At 38.3% G+C, this 21593-nt stretch overlaps 4 protein-coding genes across 5 annotated transcripts; 3 read left to right on the top strand and 1 right to left on the bottom strand.

Annotated features, from left to right (window-relative positions):
- Positions 1-10: 10 nt before the first annotated feature.
- ciz1a (cdkn1a interacting zinc finger protein 1a) lies at positions 11-7776 on the top strand. 2 transcript variants are annotated; one of them, XM_028025748.1, is made up of 15 exons: positions 11-158; positions 664-820; positions 1649-1776; positions 1942-2144; positions 2793-2916; positions 3028-3109; positions 3809-3900; positions 3994-4070; positions 4329-4529; positions 4627-4757; positions 4856-4949; positions 5040-5144; positions 5242-5361; positions 5443-5643; positions 5807-7776. In XM_028025748.1, the coding sequence occupies exons 2-15, from the start codon at positions 666-668 to the stop codon at positions 6263-6265; spliced, it is 2172 nt and encodes a 723-aa protein (XP_027881549.1). In that variant the 5' UTR covers positions 11-158; positions 664-665; the 3' UTR covers positions 6266-7776. The 2 variants fall into 2 exon arrangements, with proteins under 2 accessions (XP_027881549.1, XP_027881548.1); XM_028025747.1 differs by having other exon boundaries at positions 576-820.
- Positions 7777-8117: 341 nt separating this feature from the next.
- On the bottom strand, positions 8118-9444 carry bbln (bublin coiled coil protein). The gene is made up of 2 exons (XM_028025749.1): positions 9098-9444; positions 8118-8739 (listed from the first exon to the last, which is right to left on the bottom strand). Exons 1-2 carry the CDS (start codon positions 9174-9176, stop codon positions 8507-8509), a joined length of 312 nt encoding a protein of 103 aa, XP_027881550.1. The 5' UTR covers positions 9177-9444; the 3' UTR covers positions 8118-8506.
- A 968-nt stretch (positions 9445-10412) lies between these two features.
- Positions 10413-13012, top strand: surf2 (surfeit 2). The gene is made up of 6 exons (XM_028025977.1): positions 10413-10566; positions 10705-10856; positions 10972-11075; positions 11482-11664; positions 12260-12396; positions 12646-13012. The coding sequence occupies exons 1-6, from the start codon at positions 10492-10494 to the stop codon at positions 12733-12735; spliced, it is 741 nt and encodes a 246-aa protein (XP_027881778.1). The 5' UTR covers positions 10413-10491; the 3' UTR covers positions 12736-13012.
- A 1244-nt stretch (positions 13013-14256) lies between these two features.
- surf4 (surfeit 4) lies at positions 14257-21014 on the top strand. Its single transcript, XM_028025976.1, has 6 exons — positions 14257-14507; positions 16292-16478; positions 17588-17664; positions 17745-17788; positions 18730-18916; positions 20309-21014. The coding sequence occupies exons 1-6, from the start codon at positions 14460-14462 to the stop codon at positions 20573-20575; spliced, it is 810 nt and encodes a 269-aa protein (XP_027881777.1). The 5' UTR covers positions 14257-14459; the 3' UTR covers positions 20576-21014.
- Positions 21015-21593: the final 579 nt, after the last annotated feature.

Genomic DNA, 21593 nt, shown 5'->3' with positions numbered 1-21593 from the left:
GCGATATGATCCTCCACTTTCTTTTATTTTTTGAGTCTGGTTTGGATTTCAGGAGAGGATGTTTGCAGCGAGTAGTTAACTCTACATTATGACTTTTGCTGGATATTAAACCAGCCTTCCCATTTTGTTCTTTGCGTCAGAATTAAAGGAGGCCTGAGGTAAAATGCAAAAGTTATTTTAGACGGCCATATCACTGTAATAACTGGCTAGGTGAAAGCTATGCTAAGCTAACCTGTTGTTTTCAGTGTAGGTGATGGCTAACGTAACATTAGCTTCGCTCACGTTAAAACAGGTGCAATTATTATTAACTAACTATTAATACCTTGCTTCTATATAATGACGCTATAGTCTATTGAAAAATATGTTAGCTCACAACATATTTTCTTTCTGAGGTGTTTTAAGGTGGTAAATTAGTATAAAGTTAACGTAAATTATCTAAGCTAGCGTTAGCACGTAGCCCTGAAATATGAGAGTAGCGTGAAATCTGAGTCTGTGCGCAGAGTTAAAAAGTGTGTTTGACAATACGCAGCGGACTCAAAGACGCATGAAAACTAGTCTTTCTTCCTCTGCATCAGGGTTCCCATGCGGTAGGGACGTTTCCATCACTCTTCCTGTGTCTGACATTTCACTGTGAGCCAGCGGAGGATATTGTTATTTCTGCAGTGATGTTCAACCCACACATCCATCAGCAGCAGCAGCAGCAGCAGCTTCACCAACACCTGCGACAGCTGCAGCAACTTTTCCAGCAGCAGCCTCCGCCTCCTCCTCCAGCGCAGCCGCCTCCCGCTCACCATGTCGGTCATCACCACCAGACTTCACGGTAAGACCGTTAACTCGACCCCGGGGATTATGCGGGGCCTTCGGTGTGAGAAATGTGCTAACCGCTGGCGGCTTAGCCATAACTACCAACAATAGCCACAATAGTACCTCCAAAACCTCAATTTACATTGCTATGTAATCTCATCCGTAGTGATTAAAATCATTTGGTTGCAGTAGTGATCCAATCTTTTCAGGCTTTTTATATCATATCCCCTTAAGCCACAAATTTTGATGCATTTTCAACAAACCTATTGTCAGAGATACAATGGAATGTTTTAGATGAAAATATTTACGTTCAAGAATGGCATAGTTAAAGTTTAAACCCACATTCAATTGAAAAGTTGCTCCAAGTCCTGAAAATGGCTATTTAAATCAACTTTTCATCAAATTTAACTGAATTTGAGCTATTTGGAAAGTAGACTGGACAAGAAGAAGGGGGATCTACAAAGTATTGGACTCAGTGCAATTGCAATTTAGTTTTACATTTTTATTATTGTGAAGTCTAGCATCTTGTTTTTTGAACGTGAGTTACCTTGAATTTTTTTTTTGTCATGTTTCTCAAAATTGTTGTAAATTGTCTTCAAATCAGAAAACCTAAGTATTTTTTGCCCAAAAAAACTCTGATGTGAAATGAGTTGTGGAGGATCTTGGCTTTGCATTTGCATTCTCCATGTGTTAAGTTATAATGTAACTTTTTCTTCCACTCAATTTTTTGTTTTTAGCTGATTCCAACCAAGATGTTTTATGTAAAATTAAAAGTTTGAGAAAGCTGACAGGAAGAGGAAATGCATATTGTTGAATATTTACTACTTTATTTTTTTTTTTGCAGCGCCATTTCTGTTCCTGCTCAGACGGCTCCTCCGCCCAGAATGGTCAACTTGTGCCAGACAACCCAAACAACCCTGATTGCCCCCAATCCAATGCTGCAGAGTGCTATCCTGATGCAGCAGATGCAAGGTGCAGCTTGGATTAATCTTTGTAATTCGGTGTCTTGAAATTAAGAAAGTGTCGGCTATTTAAAGTACAACAATTTACAGGTTGCTTTTTCTGTCGAGGTTTAAAGCAATACATTACTAACAGTGTACATCCATTTGTCTGCCCTCATGCTGTGCTTTCATCCAGGCAACATGCGGGGCTTTGGGATGGGTGGGCAGCAGTTCCGGCAGTTCTTTACCACGGGGGCCAGGTCATCACTTCTCGGCCCAGTCCCCATGGGAATGGCCATCAAATCCCCCATCATGGGTTTCCCTGCTGCACGGGCCTTCCACCCACACACTCGCTTCTTCAACGCCACCGCTTCCTCCTCTTCCTCCATCTCTGCTACAGTAATAACAAAAGAATCATTTAGGAATTTTTCTGTGTCGGCGAAACTCTTGATCTATGAATGTAGAGAGCAGCAGGGTTGGCATTTTAATATCTTGCGCAATAAAAAACGCTAAGCTTATTTTGACAAAGTGCAGGCAAAATAAGCTTAGCATAATGCCTCATAATTTAATGGCGGTTCAATAATTTCAAATAACTATGCTGCAAGTGCATATATAAAAACAATTTACAAAATTTCAGAACTTAATATTTTTGTTTTTATTTAAGCAACATAGTTTTTGTGAAATTGGCAATCTATAAAAAAATCTTTAAATACATCTGAGATTAATGGGAAGGCTCTAATTATTGTCTGTTATTTTAAAGATGCTTTAATACTTTTACAAAATAAGCACTTTATTTATTAAATGATTCCTTACCCAGAATTACTATTAATGTTTTGTTTTAAATTGTAAAGTGAATCAGAACTTAAATTATATTAAGCAGATTTGTAGCTCCTTTTTTGAGTTAATAAATTAATATTGTTCATAAATCAGAATTTAAACCTACGTGTGCCTTACCTTGACATTTCACTTGTTTGTATTTCTCTTTAGAATATCTTTATTTGTTGAAGAAACTTTAATAGCAAACTGTTGTCCTGTCTCTATGAGCAGGATGCTGCAGCTCGCCAGGCAGACAGGAAGAGAGACAGTGAGCAAATGTCTGCAGGAAGCACCGACAACCCACCAACAACAGCAGCTAGCAGTGCAAATGAAGCTGCTGAGGAGACTGCAACAGGTACGTTCATGCTGCCATGGTGGCAGCTTAATATGGCATGTACAGTAAAATGTTGCAGAGCCCATGCTTAAGTGATAAGGATGTATTTGTCTTTAAATTTCTCCCTGACAGATGGTGCTGTGGGAGGAGAAAATAGCCAGACCTCTGAGGAGCAGCTTGAAGAACCAGTGACAAAGCGGCAGAAAACAGAAGGGTATGCAAACATTTTTTATCTCACTCCTAGAAATGTTACTTATTTATTACACTATATGTAAAAATTTCATTACCTCTGCAAATATTGAATACAGCAGGCAGGTGAAGTTGTTACTGCAAGCTAAAAGGTGGATGAAGGCCCTAAAACTGAATAATATTGCTGTGGATTTTGTTTTTCACAGTCAATTTTATGGCTATTTTGGGTTAGACAGAAGTTTGTGTATTATAGTCCAAAATCAAGTATCTACCCAAATTATAGTAGCAAAAAAGAAGTATCTCTGCCAGTTAAATGAGCCTAACATTGAACCAAATCACAACCATCATCTTGATACCCATGTGTTTAATACTGCAATCATAAATAACTGCTTGGATACAATATTTGGTGAACTATTGTGGTTCAAGTACCTTTCATTCACCCTGCATCCCATTAATATATTTGACTGATTTAATTTGATCTTTAGGCCTTTAGTGCTCACACCAAATAAGAATTTTTAGACACTAAAACTGTTTGATTGCTGCAGCTTAAACAATTATGACAAAGGGAGTGCTGTACTGCATGCAGCCATTTTTCTCCTGCATTGATGAAAAATGAATTGGACACTGCTGTTTCACTGCAGTGTAAAATATAAGGTGCAGGATCTGACTCATCATAAGATCTCAACATTCAAAGTTTCATATTTTGTTTTTGTTTTTTTCTCAGGTCAGAGGAACCTAAAGAGCAACATGTGGCCGAGTCGATCACAACAGCTCAATCGGAGAGCAACAGCAACACAGTGGACAGAGAGTCAGAAGGTAACACCAAATAAAAATAGTTTCTTAATGCAATCATGATATAATGTTATCAGCTCAGTATTTATATATTTCTGTCTTCTGGCCTTTTCCTAGACTGCGTCAGTCAGGAGGATGAATGCTTCAGCGGGGGGCCGGATGATGTGGTAATAGAGGAGAACAAAGCTAATAATGTAAGAAAAGCTCAACACAAGATGAAGACAATGTAATGAAATTAATTTATGGTAGCGTGTTGAAATTGCAGTTGATCCCACACAGGGAGAACTGGGTTGCTATGTAGCTGGAAAACAATATAATTTCAACACCAACTTTAGCTCAACTTTGCTTCACAAGACTCGTATTCCTGTTAGACAGAAAATATTGTGATGCTTTATTATGCTGAAACATCCTAAATGTTATCAGCTAGTATAATTTTCTCTGTATTGCCGAAGGCCTGCGGAGGCTTGTCAGCCCCGTCACCGTCTGCCGGGCCGACTGAAGATACTGAGCAGGTGATTGAACCAACAGAGGAGGCCGTGCAGGACAAAGACGCCTCACCAGGTTTTCCAGATAGCCAGGATGAAGAAGAAGCATCCGAGGGTTCAAACAAGTTCTACTGCTACCTCTGCAGCATCACCTGCTTCAACCAGCAAGTAGGTGGAATGCACACACAACACTAGATTGAGATTTTTGCCAAGGAAGAAACACTCTGTGGAGCTGTCTTTTAAGTCCGATCTGTTCTTTCTGTAGAACTTCAGGAGTCACATGAACAGCATTTCCCACCAGCAGAGGATGATGGAAATCCAACACATGAGCAACGCCTGCCTGGTTACTCTGCTCCCCCGAGTGCAGGAGTCTCTACAGGGCGCCAGCAAAGATGGGTCAGTTTTGAATACAGAAAAACCTTTTAGCCTTTTATTTTTCCTTCATGTCATTGTTACCTATTGTCTTCATGTGATGTTTTTTTTGCTTACGGCAGAGAGAAAAAAGCAGAGCTGAAGCAGTGGTGTGCTACTTGCCACACCCACTTCACCAGTAGCATCTCGGACCACCAGCGCTCAGAGGAACACAAGGTAAATTTCAGGCAAGTAAATTCACACCGTGGACGTTAGAAAACTGTTGGTCTAACAAGAATCTGCTGCTTTTTTTTTTTATCTCCGCAGCTTGCTAGTAAAACCGACCTGTCCTTCTGCGCCGTCTGTCAGAAGCGCTTCAAAACCTCGCAGAACTTTATAGAGCACCTGCACTCTCAGGAGCACAAGCAGAAGGTAAGATCAATCGTTTAATCATTTTTTAGGAATAAAATCTAAGCTGTTGCCATGCTACATTGTTGCAAACACTTTTGTTTTTGTTGATGTTTACCAGATCAAGGAAAAAGGCTGTGAGACTTTGGCTAAGCTCACCAACATGGGCACAGATGGTTTTTCATGTGAGCTGGAAGCACAGGAATTGGAAAAGGATGAAGGAGCCCAAGGAAGCAGTGAGGTGAGATTCACAATAATTTCAAAATCAGCAGAGATTTTAGCTCAGTCTTACTTTAGTAAGATGAACCTTTCGCTTTGACAGGATGGCTGGCCCTCCGCCAAAGAGGTGACCCTAAATGACATGACCAGCGATGAGCAGTATGACCCCGACACCATGTACGGATCCAGTTTCTTAGATCCAGTGGCAGGCTTCCTCTGCAGGCTTTGCAACAAGTTTTACCTCTTCGAATCTTCTGCTCTGCACAGCCACTGCAAATCACTGCAGCACTTTGAGAACCTTAAGGTGCTCCCATTACCTTATTTACCAAATGTTTAAGAAATGCGTTGCAGTCATCATCAGAAATTAACAAGCTGTGAATGTTGAGCACCAGATGTGATCTGAATCCAAGCAGAATTTTTTGATTTTTGGATTATTGATGAATGTTCTTCTCTCTTCTGCTTCACAGAGCTACAAAGCGATGGTTGGAGAAAAAGGTGAAGACGCTCAGGCCTCAACAAAATCCATCGCAGCAGCAGATGGCCTCAGACCCGTCACAGAAGCATCAGACTGTTCACAAGAAAATTTGCTCACTACTGACACGAGTGAAGCCGATGGCCTAAACTCTACGAAATTGATTTCACTGACCAAACTGAAAACACAGGAAGAAGATCGTCTGAAAGAGAAAGAATCAGAGGCCGCCTCGATCTCGCTGGACTTCAACCAACAGCTCAGTCCTGACCACGAGGAGAGTCCAGTTGCTCTGGCTGCTGTCAGTAGAAAGGAGGCAGAATCAGTGCCTGCAGCTGCTGGGGATTCAAACGGAGAGGAGGAAGAAGCTCCTGCTGACCCTGGGAAAAAGAACTGTGGAGGAAAGGGAAGAAGCGTAGGTAAACGACGGTCAGGGAGAGCCGCAAACAGACGCTGAGTCTGATACACCATGTAGGAATGAAACCATGTAATGTTTTGTAACTATGGGACTGTAGTCTCAGCCCTCCTAACTGGGAAGTGTAAGGGAATCACACCAAAAACCAGGAAGACTGGCTACTGAAAACAGTAGAAGATCCCTCCTCAGAGTGGGAAAGTAACAGTTCCTAAATGGAGGCTTTTGCTATCAGTTGTGATTTAGGCTATTTTGGCTATAAAGTAATAATTTGAATTTTATTTGTAAGCCATACCCTAATGTCACTACAATCTAAAATGAACTACAATGAAGAACCTCGTGGTAGTTAACCAGTAGATGGAGCTATAGTACATCATAACAGGCATTTTTGGGCATTTAGTCATACACATTGCACCAAGGGTTTTATGCAGACTCCCTGTAGGGAGAACAATATTGTTGTGCAGTGTGAAACTGAATTGTATTATTCTGAAGTCAAATTTTAAAAAGCATTGGTACTCGCTGTATTAACTACACATTGCAAGTTAAAGTAAGTAGAGGTTGTGCAGACGTAGGGCTTGTAGTTTGACTTCAAATTCCAGAGGTAAAATTCACTTAAATTTCAGGTGAAGTGTAACAATTTTCTCAGGCCATAAAAACTGTATGATGTCAACTGCAATAGAAGATGTACGCTGGTCCTCCCTGCTGTCCTCAGGCCAGGAGACCAGGGAGTGCATACCTTCACCCTGATTGTCACATGATTGTCAAAGTCCATACTGATGGTAAAGTGAAAACATTTTTCACCTCAAAGTAGCTTTTAGTAAGCTGGAATGTGGTCTGTCTGAACAGTTCAACAAGTTGAAGTCATTTTGAAAGTGTTAAAGTTGCACTTTGGATTGAGACAGATGGATCAGCTCCATAGTTAGATTCAGCACATTCGTGTTCCTTTTTAACATTTTGGGGAACAAATGTAGGCCACGTCTGTTGCTTTTTAAAATAGTTGTGTTGTTGTGGACGCCTGAAAAACCTTGACCGAACCAGGGCTACTTTAACGCAGTAAAAAAGATCAGCAACAGCACATCAAAGGCTTCACACACCAGTCTGAATTTGAATTTAGATCTTGACATTTCATACCGAAATGTTTCCGTTGATGTTAATAATCCACATTTTAACTGCCCTAGCCCCAGAGAGGGATTTTATTCAGAATCCCAGTTGGTGTCACATTTACTCCTTATGAAGTTCCTTGAAGGCAACTATGAGCATCCGCAGCACAATATAGTTTGCAGTAGTTGACTCAAGTTTCCCCTCGTTCCATTTTCCTTTCATAGAAATGCATTTGAATTTTCTTTTTCATGAAATGTTTGTGTAACAAGAAGTTGCTACAAACTGTCCTCTCCATTTTTGAAGTACTAGTTACATACTGTTGGGTGTACAAGTGTGTAACTACAAATGTGGAAATAGAGGATATGTCACTTCCCTCTTTAACTGGTTTTCTGTTCTGGAAACATTTCATCTTCCATACTACTTTAGGATATCTAAAACCACACAGGCAAAAAAAACAAAAAAAAACTGACATGTGTAGCAGCTTTTGTAGTCATGGCGACAAGTCTGATTGTCACATGTTGGGTTTTTCTTTATTTCTGAAGGAATAACGATGTGTGCTGAACTTTACTCTTAACACGTCAAACCTGAATAGTTCAGGGAAGAGAGAGAGAAATGCATAGATAGTAGTTTTGAATAAAGCTGTATGTTTCCTATGGTATTTTTATTCAGCTACTGACAAATTGAGATAAACAACCAGGGGAAGTTTTTTAACTGCTGGAAGTTTATTGTATTTTTGGATGTTTGTTTTCTGTTTCAGAGTAATCTTAATTTATATTAAAATGTCTGACAATTCCCACAATGTGTGTATGTAATTTTAATTCCTTAAACTTACACATATTAAATGAGTTAAGGGACAGTAACACTATATCATAGATTGAGGGTGCTGAAGAGAAATGAAATATCTAGACTAAATCTTGGAACAAAATAGACAATTTCACACAATTATTTCCATATATATGTATGTATGCACACACAAGCCTGAAGCATGATTAATATTCAACAGGATCTAACTTGAGCTGATATCTAGACGAATCTTGGTTTGCTACTAAGATAGATGCAGCTTTTTTTAGAGCAGCAACAAATTTGATTGGATTTTTCCAAGTTTGTCAAGGGAAATCAGAATTTAGAGCAACTGTAATCCACTTTGATCGTCTTTGTCCTTGCCTTCACATTTATTTGATCTTGTCACTGATTTTCTTCATGTTGGTTTTGCTCGCTCGGTAAAGAAGATTCCTGCTCCACGGCATGATTCTCGTCTTGGGTTGGAGAGCCAGTTAGCTGCGCCCTGAAGTCCAGACGGGCTTGCCGATTTGACTCCAGCAGTTCGTGCAGTTTTCCATTAAGGGCGTCATTGCGCTCCTCCAGGTCATCGAGATAGGAGTTGATTTGATCTAGCATGTTGTTGATCGAGGCGTATTCTGTAGTTAAAACAGAACAAACACTATTTACTTAAACTTTATGATGCAACCACAACTTTAGTCCATTTTATGGGAGTTTGTGTGAAAGACGAAACAAAGTAGAGCATAAATGAAGCTTCACTGTGTGAGTGTGGCATATTCAGGATAATGTTCAAATAGCTTGAACACTAGTCTATTAGCGGTCCACCTTAAGGATGTTTCATAACCTCTTGTAAAGTTCCAGTTTTCACATTTTTCTCTAAATGTTTTAAAGCAGAATGTAACATAAGTAGCGCAAAGTAAGAGACAAAGTAATGTGTTAAAACATTAAATTGAGGCTCATTGTCCGCTGTATTGTGTAATAATCAGCGAGCGTTACCTTCTTCGCCAAAGTCGTCGTCGTCGTTGATGATGCCATCGTCACTGGAGATGTTTGGGTCTCCATTTGGTCCAGACATGTTTTAAAGTCCTTCCCTTGTTAGCTTAAAGCAAAACTATTGCTGCTAACCTTCAGCTGGAAGAACTGTCATCAGTGAAGACGCTGTTATTCGGAGTTGATTGGGTTAAATTTATCTGAGTTAACAAGATAAATTTATTTTTGATGTATAATCCAAGGTTGTCTACGGATTATATCGGTGTTCTACAAGAAAAAAGTAAAAACAAGCCCCGTATATCCGATCCACCAGCCGCCTAATATGTGTGTACCGGCCCAATGAATTGTGGGAAAATAATGGGAAGCATTTCAGAGCGAAACAAGAGGGCTCACTCTGTAGGAATTTTCTACTCAAGAGTTAATCAAACATATACTTAATAGTTTCCCAAAAAAGATTTAGAAAACTCAAAAATTACTTGAATTAATTTACATTTATGGAAGTGATTCATTCTGTTAAAACCAAGACACGTTTTTTTTTTTTTTTAACAATACCGTTCATGTATTTTCGGAAAAGATGTACGAAGTGAACGCTCTTACTTCTACTTCTCTCTGAAGCTGAGCCGTCAGGTCAGCTGACGTGAAGCTCTGTGAAAAGCCTCTTAATGTCAGGTTTTAAACATGCAAACGTGTTATAAATGATTTAGTGAGTAATTATTTATTATATGTTATAGATATAAATGCATGTAGTTTATAATTATTCAAATTTGTTAAGTTATTAGACGTCAGACTATAATTAGATTAATGAAATGCACAAATCATTCATAAAAAATCGATACAATCAAATAGTAAAATAAAAATCTAGTTATTTCACAGTTTTGAATTATCTTAAGGTTCCGATGCTGAAGTGCAAACTGATAAGTGGAATACTTTGTTCTCAGTAAAAACAAAAATAAATAAATAAAGTAATTTGTTCTCATTAACAGCCGAAACTTCTACAATATTCAAAATATCTGAGCATGGAAATAATTATGAAATAACTTTACTACTAATGGACCTCTGACATCTCATTGGTTAACCAGTGTAACACTTCAAACCAGCAAAACCAAAAACAAGAGCAGTGTTGGTCAAATAAATTCATAATGCTGATATTATGACAATTAAATATTTAGAAACACAGACATATTGACGTTTTTAAAAACTGTAATAAAAATCTAATGGAATATGTATTTAAATATGTACTCCTAAATTAAATAAATGGAGTACAAGGTTGTCCTTTCTGACTTTGGTCAGTAGAGGGCGCTGACACGAAACAGAGACTAACATCAAACCACGTGTCGTTAGCTTCCTGTTTGGGAGGTCCTCACAACACGCTGGGATTTGTTTGACACTGTTTTTCAAAGATGGATGAATTGCCTGCGGATATCAGAACATTTCTAACTGATCACCCCTTTTTCCAGCTCACAGATGGCAAAAAGGTTTACAAGAAATCCGCTAAATATCACTCAAAATACACGTGTACTTGTGTAACGTCATGTCGCAGCATGCTAACTTACCTGTTTAGTCAAATTCAGCTGTTTGATCGATTTCTAATGTTAGTTAACATTTGTTTGCAGATCAAATGCACCCTAAATGGACACGAGTTGCCCTGCAGCCTGGCGGAGCTGCGCTCCTTTATCCAAGGAAAGAAATATAAGAAACTGAATGCAGAAGCAGAGTTCAACTACAGCCAGTATGAGCCACACATTGTATCAAGCACGAAGCAACCGTAAGATTTCCTCTTGTTTGTGTTACTTTACTATGTTGTGGCACTTACGCAGTGCTTATTCGGTATAAACTGCACTTGATCCACATTTTCTGATCTGTCTTTTTTTTTTTTCTAGCAATCGGCTCTTCTGCAAACTGACCCTGAGACATCTCAACCGGCAGTCAGATCATGTCCTAAGACACGTCAGTGGGAAACGTTTCAAGAAAGCCCTTTCTCAATGTCAGTGCATCACTTATTTACATGATTGGTGCTTTGTAAGAGTTGGTGGTTTAACGAGTGTCTGCACTTCATTGGATGCAAGACAAAAAGATACATGTTGAATCATTCAGGAAGGAACGTTAAATTATCTGATGATGGTGAGGAGGATGTGGTATTTGCTGAAATCTATCATTCTTACTCTGCTCTTTCTAAAATATGTTTTGGCCCATTGGTGCGGATGAAAATCAAACCTCTATTAGGACATTTGTATGTGTTGCTTCCTTATATCTCCTAAAAAACCAAGACTACTTGTGAGCAAATTATAAAAACAAAAACAGAGCAAGACAGACTGGCACATGAGTTCGTATTAGAATGAGAAAATGAGCAATAGCATGGTAAATGACGATTTTTTTTCGTGTGTTTACAGATGAGGAGTGTACGCGGCAAGGAATCGAGTTTGTTCCAGCCAGACTGAAACAGAAGAAGCCCAAAAACACAGGAGAAGAAATGAGTCAGTCCTCGAAAAGACGACCTAACGGCATGTGGGAACCTTCATCCAGCGGGGAAGAACACAGCGACTCAGAAGACAGCATGAGCGACCTCTATCCATGTCAGTGCATACTGTCTCAGTTGCATTTATTGGCACATGCTGGTCTTTTGTTGCAGCAGCATAATTGCTCCCTGAATATCAACACTTTAAGAATATTTATCTATTGATGGGAAAATCTAATGCTGAGAAATAATTGATCAAAAAAGTAGTGGCAGAAATTATTGGCATCCTTGGATACCTTTCTTTTTTGAGCTCTTGATCTTGGCCTGTTGCAGTTCATTTTGTTTCCTTTTAGTAAAGTTCATGAAAGGTTTCATTTAAATCTCCTGGTAATTCAACTGTGCCTTTTTTGGAACTACAACACTCTTTGTTGTAGTTCTTAAATAATATATTTGGGAAATTTATTTTACTTCCCTTGATGTCACCCTACTGGGCTTAGTGGGAAAATAAGTCCTCCTCTTCATCCAGCTCAGTGGGCAATGGATTAAAGTAATGTTCAATCCCCTGGGTAACAGAAAAAAATGGATCAAGAAGAATAATTTCTGCACCCAAATTTTGTTTAAATATATATTTGCAATAAAAGTTGGTATTATATTTTGCTTAAGCTCAAAAATTTTAATGCCAAACAGTTTAATTTGCTCTTGTGTTCCTACAGCTTCCATGTTCTCTTTAAAAAATCCAGAGGTAGAAACCACAGCAGGTGGAGAAAATGAGGAAGAGGAGCATGACTTTCAAACAGATGAAGACGAGGAAATGGAAGTCGACACACAGGTGGTGCAGAAGCGCAAAAAGGTTTGTAAATATATCTCTTGACATTTTGTATCAGTAAGTCAAGCTTCATTATTAAGGACCTTTTCATAGATCTAGGTGTAACACAAGGTCTGTCAGAGAGGGTAAAAACCAAAGGACAGACACAAAATCACAAGAGAGGTGCTTTAAGAACTTTAAGCACAATTGTAGTAAACAAACTGTTAAAGTGCCAAATGTGGTTTAGTTGTTCAGCTTACCAGATGTTAATTTTTTCATTTGTACATGTTGTAGGTCCAAGGTGGTGGTTTCCAGAAGAAATTCAGAAATAACCGGTGGAAATCTAGAAACAAGAAACACAAAAAAACCCAAAATGGAAAGTAACTTGTGAAAGCACCAACATACAGTATCTTTTTTATAGCTGGGCAACTGTCAGGAGACAACACTGACATCCAGTTAGAATATGTATTTAAACCAGCCTGACCTCTGTACATCCATTTATAAGGATGCAAGTCACTTTTGGGAAATGCTTTATGTTTCTGAAGTCATGATGTCGGCAAAGCTGGTTTTTATGACATAAAATGATTTTTCTCTGGGTCAGTTGGAGTTCTTTGTGATTTCTTATCTAATGCACTTGTAAATAAATACAGCATCATTTAGACTGTGCCATGTTTTATTTGTTTTGTATGTTTTGTCCTGTCGTTGCAGCTACCTAAATTCATGCAACATGCTTTGTGAAGGTAACACATTCAAATTAAGCACTTTTATAGACTTATTTCCTAGAAATAATGATTTCTTTATGACTGCATTATGCAAACGCAGTGGTTTCAAACTTTCATCCCCATGACCAACTGCCCTCCATGTTTCCCTAATGTCACACTCCTAATTTAAATGAAGGGATCACTAACACAGCACTGTTCAGCTTGATTCCTAAGTTTAAGTAAATTGTTGTCTTAATGAGGGATTGTAGGATAGGATAGGAGATGCTAAAGCTACTACTGGTCTGCGGTGATGAAGACAACTGACTTAAAAAGTAAAGCTCAATAACAATATGTTTCTTACCCTCAGATGGATCTCAAATTTGTGAATGTCATTTAATAATTCAAATTAAAAGTGAAATTCATATAAAGATGCATTACATACAATATTTCATTTTTTTCTGTTTTGATGATTATACCTTGAAGTTGATGAAAACCAAACTTCAGGGTTCACTCAAAAATAGCATATGACCAGTAAACTAATTTTAATACAGAAATGTCAGTCTTTTGAAAGGTATGTTCATAAGTGTACTGCACAGTATATGCAGTTAATACATGTATAACTTACTGACCTTTTTTCTACTACACTTTTTCCTTTCACTTAACTTTTTAACAAACTCGCATAAAGTAATCCATCAACTGACAGTTTCTTCCTTGAGGAATGTGTGTGATTATCTGCTGCACAACTACCAAGTCTTCAGTAGGATTTTATAATATATAGCAAAGGTTTCCACATGACATATTTTTTAAAAAATCCAAAAAAAAAATCTGTAAGCCTATTTTTTTTTTCAAATGTTCTGCAATACTTTTGGTTTCCATCAGCTGTGAGCCATTATAAACAGAAATTCCCATTGAATTGCATAAATTGGTTTCTTAATAATATTTCAACCTAATAAAATGACTATACTTTCTTTTTTACCTTCATTTTATATCTTTGAATGAATCAGTCTTGTATTATTGCTGCTTCTGTACTGCCAGTTTTATCTGTGATTTTCTGCTAAGTAACATTTAAAGTCACGCAATTATTTTTGATATAGTTACTGTGCATAAATACTTGTTTACTTCATCTTCCTGTTTACATGAAAACAATGCCGGGTGGCTGTAAAGCCCCTGCCCGGTTCAGTATACGTGGCAGACGAAGGTTGCAGTACCATGCAGGGGGGCTCTTCGTCAAATCGCGGCGCATTGTGGGGCGGAGGCGGCCTTTCTCTGCGTCCGTCCGAAGCTATCGGGAAATCTGCAACTAAATAACGGGGGGAGGAACGCAGTCTGGAGAAAGCGAATCCAGGGCACCCTACATTTGTGTTGGCACCGTTTTTTTAAAAAACACAACTGTAATATTGGAGGAAAATGGGGCAGGAAGACCTAATGAACAAAGCCGAAGACGTGGCAGACCAGGTAACTTCATTACTAGCATGCTAGCTTCTATTAGCACGCTAGCTGCTAACTAGTTTTCATGTGAGTCAAGTGAGGGAGGCTTCAGAGCGTTTCCTTGAACATGTTTACAGCTTTCGTTCTTCTTTTTTGAGCACTTTGACAACCATAAACGTAATCTTGGATAAACCGGAGATTTTTTACTTTGGTTTTAATTGGAATGATGAGAATATTTAGGAATGCCAGCTCCTGTCATGTGCCTCATTTGATAGCATTATGAAGACACACTGACCAGAAGAAAGTGGCATTTGTTGACTAATTTAACAATTGCCTGGCTGATTATTGCATTTTACCTGCTTTTTAGTTAGTTTTTTTAATATTGTTGGGTTATTTCACTATGCCAGCATGTGATTGTGAAACCACTTGGATTATCTCACCAGTGTTAGTCAACACCTGATTTCTGCCTTAATCTTTCTACGCACACACAAATACCTAGTTGTGGTTCTTATTCTTTCATTAATAGACTATATGAACCATTTACTAAACTCAGCATTTGCACGTGGCTTTTCTTCATCAATCTTCTTCAACGCAAACTAGCTGTGAAACTTTACTACGAACTACAGCTGATTTTAAATGGCGTTAGTTTGAGCTGCAATAACTCTTCAAATCATTACAGATAGCATCAGTTTGTGCTTTTGTGCTGCGGCTCTTAAGTTCAGATATACATAAGAGGAAGAATAATGTGTTCAGTTTCCTTTAGGTTGTAGTGTGGGTTCACACAGGAGGATTTGGGGACAGTCACTTGACATTTTGCAGCAGATGTGTTCACTAAACTGTTTGCAAGCTAGTAAACTTCATTTCCTCTCTGATGTAGATACCACTTATTGAGGTAACTACATCCTTGTCACAAGTGCTGTAGACTGCATTAAATAACATGAAAAGGGACACAGAGTGTATATACATAAAGTGAGATGTTTAAATTAATTTTAGGGATACATTCCTCACAGAATGGGTATCAAGCCAGGGTTTTCCTCAGACATAACACTTCAGAACTGTCTATTTCGAGGCTTTTGCAACAACCTTGGGCTTGCACAGATTGGCTCCAGCTTGGCCCATTCATGTCTCTGACAACAGCGCTAGTGGGAGTTGGTGGATGTTGATAGGCTGCTGAGGTCTGACTGTGCTGATGTGGACTGTTAGATGGGCGGATCAGGGGGCAGGTCACTGCAGCTCTGCTGAGTACTATCTGAATATTGGTGTGTTAACTAAATAACCTTTAGCCTAGAGTAGAGTAGGGTTTTATTGCATAAATATTGATGAATAACACAGATAGAAGAGGACCTACTGAGAACCTGTTGGGAATAAATCTGACAGCTTTACTCCTGCCCCAGTCGATTTGTCTTCCGTGCATGTCTGAGGTGATTTGAATCAGCTGTTCTGGTATAGAGGCACATCTAAAACATGCAGAGCAGGGGGGCCTGAGGACTGGAATTGAGAAGCACTGTCTTAAAGTAACAGTTTAAGCTTCAGTAAGTCACAATATCCCTTTATTTTTTCTCTAATCCACTGTGATGTTCAAAAAGTAATTGACAGATATAATCCCCAAATGTTTGATTGACCCTATGTGTATAATATTACAAAATATAGCTGACTTTGATCAAATATCCCAATATTTCACTTAAAGTGAAATATTTAAGTGAAATATTTTGGTTTAACACAACTGAACAGAATCAATGAGAAACTGCAAATTTTTCTAGACCCACACAGACCCAATCCCATTTTCATCCTTTTGATTTTGTGCTCTCCAGTTTCTGCGGGTGACCAAACAGTACCTGCCTCACTTGGCACGTCTGTGTCTCATCAGCACGTTCCTCGAAGACGGGATCCGCATGTGGTTCCAGTGGAACGAGCAGAGAGATTACATCGAGGCCACTTGGAACTGTGGCTACTTTCTGGCTACGTGTTTTGTGCTGCTTAACCTCATCGGACAGCTTGGTGAGTGTCAGGAGGCGCCGTGCGGCGGGGATGAAGTTGCTTTTTGTGGTTTCAAAGAATGTTTATAGGTACTGAAGCACAAAAGGAAGTCAGTTTACATGGGAAAAGTAGGTGATGTCATGATAGGATTGAAAGTTAGTAGATTTTATACAACTTAAGTAATGCACAGTTTTAAAGTGAGGTGGTGAATGTAGGTTGTGATAAATATTGAGGTTAAGTTACACGGACAGGTGTTTCTTCTACTCTTTTGTATTCAACAATAGGAATATAAAAAAGCTGACATTTCTATCATAAATGAATAACATTGTTAAGGAGGACTTAAATGTTTCTAGTTAACAGTGAAATGGCATATAGTGACGTGAATATGAACAATAATTAAGTTTATTTAGGTAGCACTTTTCAAAAACAGAGTCTAAAGGATTTACAAGATGCAACTAAAAACAAACATTCAAAAAGTGTAGCAGATTGACATTAAAAGCAATAATACACAAGATAATACACAATTAAAAATAAATTAAGTTATTAATAACAGATGCATATAAATTACAGTGCACTGAAGTAGTAATATAACAAAGTAAATGCCGAAAATATTTAGTCAGTTGGCCTCATTAATGGCAGAAATGCTTTCTTAGTATGTCATTCTACCTATAAATCTATTTATTTCATATTTAACTCTTTTAAATTTGTTTTTCTGTTGCTTTAAGTATTTTTATTAGTTAAAGTTTGAAGACATCTTTCTTTAATGTTTTTTTTTTTATTTATTCAGTCTAAGTTTTGGCATACGGAGCCTTTAAAACAGACTAATAAAACCAACAGAGGACAACAAGTCTTTGCTGCCTGATATTCTATCTACCAAATGAAGTTTGTTTAGCAGGTCGGATCACTCTTGTAACTATGTGGCTCTGTCTGTTTACTGAAACTGAATCAGTGTTGAACTCTGGTGAAAAACTGTTATTTACCAAAGTGGCTACTACAGAAAGCCTGACCTTAAACCTTTGTGAGAAATCTATTCTTTTTGGAGCAATAACACAGCCATAATAATTAAGACTGAAAGACATGCCATCATGGGAGTGGCTATAACTTTTCTTTTGTGGTTTTTGTCCCAACAGGTGGTTGTGTCCTCATTCTCAGTAGAAATTTTGTACAGTATGCCTGCTTTGGATTATTTGGTATCATAGCATTACAGGTGAGAACACTTTGATTATAGGTACTTTAGTAAATCCCTAAAATATGACTGTGTCTAATTTTATTTCTACCTTTCACCAGACTGTTGCATACAGCATTTTATGGGACCTCAAGTTTTTGATGAGGTAGGTGTCACGTAACTACTCAAACTTCAGATTGTCCGTTATTCTGTTTTCCTCTGTGTCAGGCTGGTATATAGAGTCACTCATTCTCAAATTTCGATTAAAGTCCAAATAACAGTAAAACTTATAACCTTCGATATCTAGGGTTGGATGGAAATCGGATCAATAATCAGGCTGAGGTCTCATCACGTTCAAGAAAACCTTTTCAGCCAACTTGTAGGCTGAAATAGAGAAAATGTCTCTATTTTCAAGCACAACTTTAAAGGCCTACTCACCATACTTAACACATTAAGGACTAGACAGGCTGGTCTTTTGGTGTCAGGTTGTACCAAAATTAGTTTTAAAAAGTGTTGGAGTGACAACAATTTCCTCCAGATAAATGGAACATCATACTTACTTGGATAATCCTGTAATAAATGTACAATTGGCAAGTTACCAACGGTTTGTCAACTAATTAACCAACCACTGCCAGCTTTTTAGTCTTGATGTGTTACTCTTTAGGGAGCAGAACAGCAAAAAAGTTTAGCTTCTCTGCAATAAGCATTTAAAACATTCTGTAAATGATCCATTTCTTGTTTTAAAACTTCCTTTCTCCAGTAACATGTAACCCATGTCCAGTTGGGACTTGTTTATTTAGACAGTGATAAACTGAATGTGTGTGCAAAGACACCTTTAGGGCAGCGTCTGAGTCTTTCTGTTTGCATATGCTATAACTCATGTGTTGCCTGGATAAAGTCAGCTTGCTAACCATTAGATGAGTCATATTTAAGCTGGTGGGCAGAAAATTGCCACCTGAGGAGCAAACATGCAACATAAAGACTTAATTCAGACTGCAATGAGATGATGGCTCAGTTGTTACTTTCGGTGTGGCCTTATTCAACACAGATAATATTTTTGGTTTGTTTGGTACTCAAAACTAAAACTCCTCTCTCCCCTCCTGGTAGAAACCTGGCCTTGGGAGGTGGTCTGCTCCTGCTGCTGGCGGAGTCGCGTTCGGAGGGGAAGAGCATGTTCGCTGGCGTCCCCTCCATGGGGGAGAGTTCGCCGAAGCAGTACATGCAGCTCGGCGGCCGAGTGCTGCTGGTCCTCATGTTCATGACTCTGTTGCACTTTGACTCCAACTTCTTCTCTGTAAGTTCTGAGACCCAGCACCTATTTACACAAGCAGACCTGCTGCTATTTAATCCTATGTTGCACCATATTTAATTAGGCAGCGAAAACCCAAGACAACGATGTCAACAGTGTTTAGAAATCTCTCTGTTGGATTTTCTTCTTAATCAGCTGCAGATTAATGCAGATACAAAAATGGTTCTTCACTTTATAACTTGTATTATTGTTTTATTTTCAAAAGGGTTTGCTAAAGACATTAAGATTGCCTAAATCTAATAGTGGATCACTTTGAAGCTTTTCTTCCAGGTGTAAAATTAGTCAACACGTACTGGGTGGTGCAATAATTTGGGCAGCATTACACGTCTGCTAGTATGCATAGAATGTAAACCAGAGCTAAACTTCCTCTTTGGGGTTCTGACAATTCAAAATGTCCACCATGGAAAAGGGCTGGATGAGGGAAGCAGTGTTGGTCATTTATTTAGTTATCATAGACCAATTTCAACAAGGTGAAAGCCAAACGAGGACAAAATCATCTTCAACCCTCTGAATTATAAATGGCAGCTTGTAAATTGTTTGAGTTTAAAGACACTTAATGGGTCAGTTTTGCCTCCACCACTTATATAAAAGTGCCATTTATTTATGACTAAATTAGTCTTAAACTAAAATGCCTGGAATCTTGGCAAACTTTCCTTTTGTTGTAAAAATTATGATGAAGGCTGTATACATATATTTAGAATTTTTCTGTTTTCTTAAAAATCAGTCTCCATGTTCCTTCTAAAATAATAAAAAAAAAATACTTTTAAATAAATCTGCAACAGTAAACCAGCTTACAGGAGTTAGTCTTTTGTCTAACTCGCTTAAAACTTATAGTGATGGATATACGTACAATGGAAATTAGTTGTATTATTTGCATTGGAAACAGAAGAAAATACACTTTCAGTTTCATTACTTTTTTACTCGTTCAATTATAGAAAGTTATTGATTTCTAAAGAGTTTTGAGCATTTACATTTCTTTTAGGTAACATCCTTAAAACTTCATTTGTCACATCAAGTTTCTGCTACAGTCATTTCTGTTTTAAATTACAGACAGAAAATCAATAGATAAATGCACTTTTTTTCAAAAATCTATTTAAAATAAGAGTCTTTCCAACTAAAAACAGATCTACTATAACATATCATAAATTGTATTTATTCTAAGCCTTTTTTATCATGAGAACATTCAATTTTTGCCCCCAACCAGTTGTATTTTAATATGTTTTATTAAAATTAATCTATTATTGTGAACCTTACTTTGGTTCCTGTGTCAATCTCAGCGCTACATAACAAAGTATCTTAAGACATCTCAGCCAAATATCACCTGGTTGCGATCCATTCAGCTGTTCCTCAGGTTAACTTCTTCCCGTTTTGCCGCAGATCCTGCAGAACATGGTGGGGACGGCTTTAATCATCCTGGTGGCCATCGGCTTCAAAACCAAGCTGGCGGCCCTGACCCTCGTAGTGTGGCTCTTTGCCATCAACGTGTACTTCAACGCTTTCTGGACCATCCCCGCCTACAAGCCCATGCACGACTTCCTCAAGTATGACTTCTTCCAGACCACCTCGGTCATCGGTGGCCTGCTGCTGGTGGTGGCGCTCGGCCCCGGCGGCGTATCCATGGACGAGAAGAAGAAAGAGTGGTAGGGAGAGCGAGAGAATCATGCAGCACATCTGACGGCCCCCGCCACCACGGGACACAGAGACCTTCCCTCTCTGGCTGTTCTGCCCGCAGGATACACAGCTTGCTGTGGGGGGAAAACACCTCAACTATCAGTGGACAATTTTTCTTTGTTTCTGTTTTTGTTTTTTGTTTTTTTCCCACTGCTAAAATATTTTGGTTAATAAAAAAAAAGACTTTTTATTTTCAAAACTTCAGCCTTCAGTGTGTGTAAGAATAAAAATGCCCGTTTATTTTAAAGTGCAGCAAAAAAAAACAAACAAAAAAAAACGGTTAAATGAATGTTTGTTCTATGTTTAGAGAAATATAAACAATTCATTGTATTTTGCAGCTGTTATGTCATAAATGATCATAAATCAATATTGATATTTTTCTGAATAAACGGGCAGATTAGATGTGGTCCAGCAATTTGGCTCCTTCATTGATGCCAATTTTTGTTTCTGTTTATATTTAAGTATGGCTATTAGGGGTGTGAAAGACTCCAACAATCTCCCCTTTGCTTTTTTTTTTCTTCCAATTTCCAGCACTACAGTGGTTTTTACATTTGTGCACATTCAGTCTCGTCTGACTGCCAGTTTATGTGGAGAGGATAACGTGTGCATTATATCCTAAGTGGTGGATTGCAGACATCATTTGTTGGAAAACCTCACAGTTATCAACTCCCAAGACTTAGCGGTCACTTTGTACCGTTCGTCTTTGACAAAATGCCTAACTAGTGAACTGTGTATGACTTTACAAAGTTAGTTACAATGGCGGAGAGGGCGGTTCGACGTTTGTGAAACATATTCTGAGATGTAGAGCAGAGGAAGACTGAGCTCAGTCACTAGCCACATAGACTCTTTGCTCAGTGTTTCTTACCCTGTGGGAAAAACTTTTTAAAAATATTCAGTGTATTGATTTTCAGAAGGTTATATTGTATTTTTTTTTCTTTTTTTTTTTTGATTTTGGAAGCTCATGGTGAAAAAAATAAATATTCAAAATATA

Source organism: Xiphophorus couchianus, chromosome 8, assembly GCF_001444195.1.
Source record: "Xiphophorus couchianus chromosome 8, X_couchianus-1.0, whole genome shotgun sequence".
NCBI lineage: Eukaryota > Metazoa > Chordata > Actinopteri > Cyprinodontiformes > Poeciliidae > Xiphophorus > Xiphophorus couchianus.
This window is presented reverse-complemented; position numbering and strand designations above follow the sequence as displayed.